The following is a 2,840-nucleotide window of genomic DNA, read 5'->3' as shown; positions in this document are numbered from 1 at the left end:
TTGTTCCTTTAGTTCCTTCAATTCTGTCGGTGCCATCTTGTAGGGTAGAATAGATATAGGTTGCGTTCCTAGCATCACATCAATCCCAAAATCAATCTCCCTGCATGGTGGAATCCCATGGAGCTCATTGGGAAAGTCCTCTCGAAATTCATTCACAACAGGCACAAACTCAAGTGTAGGTGCCTCAACATCGATGTCGGTAACTCGGACCAAATGGTAAATACACCCTTTGTTGATCATCTTTGTGGCCATAAGGTATTAAATAAACCTACCCTTTGGCACCACATCATCCCCCTTCCATTTAATAACTGGCTCATTTGGAAAGTCAAACCTAACGGATCTGGTTTGGCAATCAAGCTTGGCAAAACATGAATAAAGCCAGTCCATCCCCATTATTATATCAAAATCAACCATCCCAAGCTCAATGAGATCGACCATGGTATCCCGACCAAGCACTATGACAACACAATCCCTATAAACATAAGGAGTGACATATGATAAAGTGGAACGAAGATCAATAAGGGCATATACATCATGAGAATGGACAGTCAATACACCTGTAACAACATCTGTAGAAGCCTCTGAATGTTGATGTCTCCTAATAGCATAAAACCTATTGGGCCCTACCGAGCTCTCGGTACCACCTCTGGTTGCACCACGCCCTACGGGTGATGGGTTGCCTCGAACTGGGGGAGGGGTTGAGGATGAAGTAGTTGTAGAACTGGCTGGCTGCGTCATACCCCTGCCCACGCCCTCACGGGACGAACAACAATCCCTCTGAATGGGACCCCTGATACCATACCCGTAGCGTATGGGCTTATCCAGGAAGCAGGTCCCAAAATGCATCTTTTCACACCTAGGGCATGAGGGCCTCCGTTGCTGCTAAAATCTCCCTCCAGGCCGACCTTGCTGGTAGGATCCCCTGTTGCCCTGATTTTGCCCGAAATAGCTCCACTGCTGCTGATTGGGCCCTGATGGCGGTGCACTGACTGAAGACTTAGCAAAGGACTGGGATAGACCTGATGACACTCCCCTAAATGCGGACCTGCCACCACCACCACAGTACCACTAAAGTTGTCCGCTGACCGGGCCTTGTTGCTACCCTCTCGCTCCATTCTATTTTTCAGTTTGCGAGTCTCTGTGGGTTGAGAAAATGCCACTATCTTACCATAGTTCATATCAAAATTCAAGGCAGCTGTAGCGGCCTCATGAATAACAAAAGGGCTAAGGCCCTACACAAACCGGCGCACTCTAGACTCCATAGTGGGCAACATGTAGATGGCATACTTGGACAGGCGCGCGAACCTCATATGATACTCCCACACTCTCATGCTACCTTGCTTCAGACTCTTAAACTCAGCGGTATGGGCCGCCTTAGTATCGGCAAGCAAGAAATGGTCAATGAAGTCGTAGGCAAATTCACTCCACCTCGCCTGAGGGCTCCCTTCCTCACGAGATTCCTCCCACATCTCAAACCAGAAATAGGACACCCCTTTCAGGAGGTAGGAGGCCAACTCCACTCCCTCCGTCTCAGTAGCATGCATAACTCAAACGATCTTGTGCATCTAATCAATAAAGTCATGGGGGTCCTCCTCAGGATCAGTACCTGTGAACACTGGAGGATCCAACAGAAGAAACCTGTTCACCCTGGAACTAGCAAACTTCCCCGGTTGTCTGGAAGAAGCAGGTGCAACATTCGATCTCTAGGCTTGGAAAGCCACTATATGATCCAACATCTATATGTCTCCCCTAAGATCACCATCCGAAACACCGAGACTGGAAGCTGGTGCTGGAGGTGGAGTAGATGCACCCTTAGTACGAGTAGGTATTGGTGCAGTCGGAGCAGAAGTAGTAAAATCAGGCATGTAGTAGCTGGGGGAACATCCTCACCCCTCGGGTCCTCACCCGCATCATCGGGTATATAATCAACTGCCACTCCTGGGGTGGCATTGGCTCCTTAGCCAGATCTTACTTTCTTCCTAGGCGCAATATACTGAAATTTAGAGCAATGCATAAGTTAGATAAGAAACAACCCTACAATCAGCTTTATCGCACGATCTAGAACATTAAAGAATGGTATTATTCCTAAATGCCCAAGTAGCCTCCTAATTATAGATGTGGTCGACAAAACACCGATAAGAAGGCCTCTACTAGACATGGCTTCGAGACATCCTAGGACACTTTAAAACCTTACGCTCTGATACTAAGCTTGTCACGCACCGACCTCGGGGAGCTCGACCAGTGCTCAACCGAGATAACTCGGCCAAGCAAGCTTGTACAATGCCTTCTATCTGAACTCACCCATGAATAAAGTGAAGATATATTTCATTAGTTAGAAAATGAGGAGGATCATGTAAACAATATAAATTCATTTTCATTGGTCACATAATTTTTAAGTCTCAAAATACAAACAATTTCATGGTTTGAAGTGGAACATGTGGTACAAATACAACATTACTAGTTTGACCTCCCAACACCAACATACTACCCATACCATATCTACGGAGCCTCTAATATATACAAAGGAATACATTGATAGTGCAGGCAACAAGGCCCCGAGTATACCTCAAAACTAAATGCATAAGGAGCAAAAGATATATGACCTAGAAATGAAGTGGGGCTCACCAAGTCAGCTGGGAAAAGGTTGCACCGCTATCACTGATCAAAGCTGCATGAGGTGGAACCACCTGCATTGTAACAATCTGGCCAGTCATTTTTTGAGAGTTGTAGCCCCATTCCCCCCATTTACTGCTCATTTTCTATCTTATAACTGCTATGTGACTTACCGGGGTAGCTGGTTTGGGTCCGGAAACATTTCGGAACGAGTTGAGGCACTTAGT

The 2,840-nt window shown here is 46.5% G+C and overlaps 1 protein-coding gene across 1 annotated transcript; it reads right to left on the bottom strand.

Moving 5' to 3' along the window:
• Nucleotides 1-258: 258 nt before the first annotated feature.
• On the bottom strand, nucleotides 259-738 carry LOC138897426 (uncharacterized). Its single transcript, XM_070183395.1, has one exon. It carries the CDS (start codon nucleotides 736-738, stop codon nucleotides 259-261), a length of 480 nt encoding a protein of 159 aa, XP_070039496.1.
• Nucleotides 739-2,840: the final 2,102 nt, after the last annotated feature.

Source organism: Nicotiana tomentosiformis, chromosome 8 (genome assembly GCF_000390325.3).
Source record: "Nicotiana tomentosiformis chromosome 8, ASM39032v3, whole genome shotgun sequence".
NCBI classification, from domain to species: Eukaryota; Viridiplantae; Streptophyta; class Magnoliopsida; order Solanales; family Solanaceae; genus Nicotiana; species Nicotiana tomentosiformis.
This window is presented reverse-complemented; position numbering and strand designations above follow the sequence as displayed.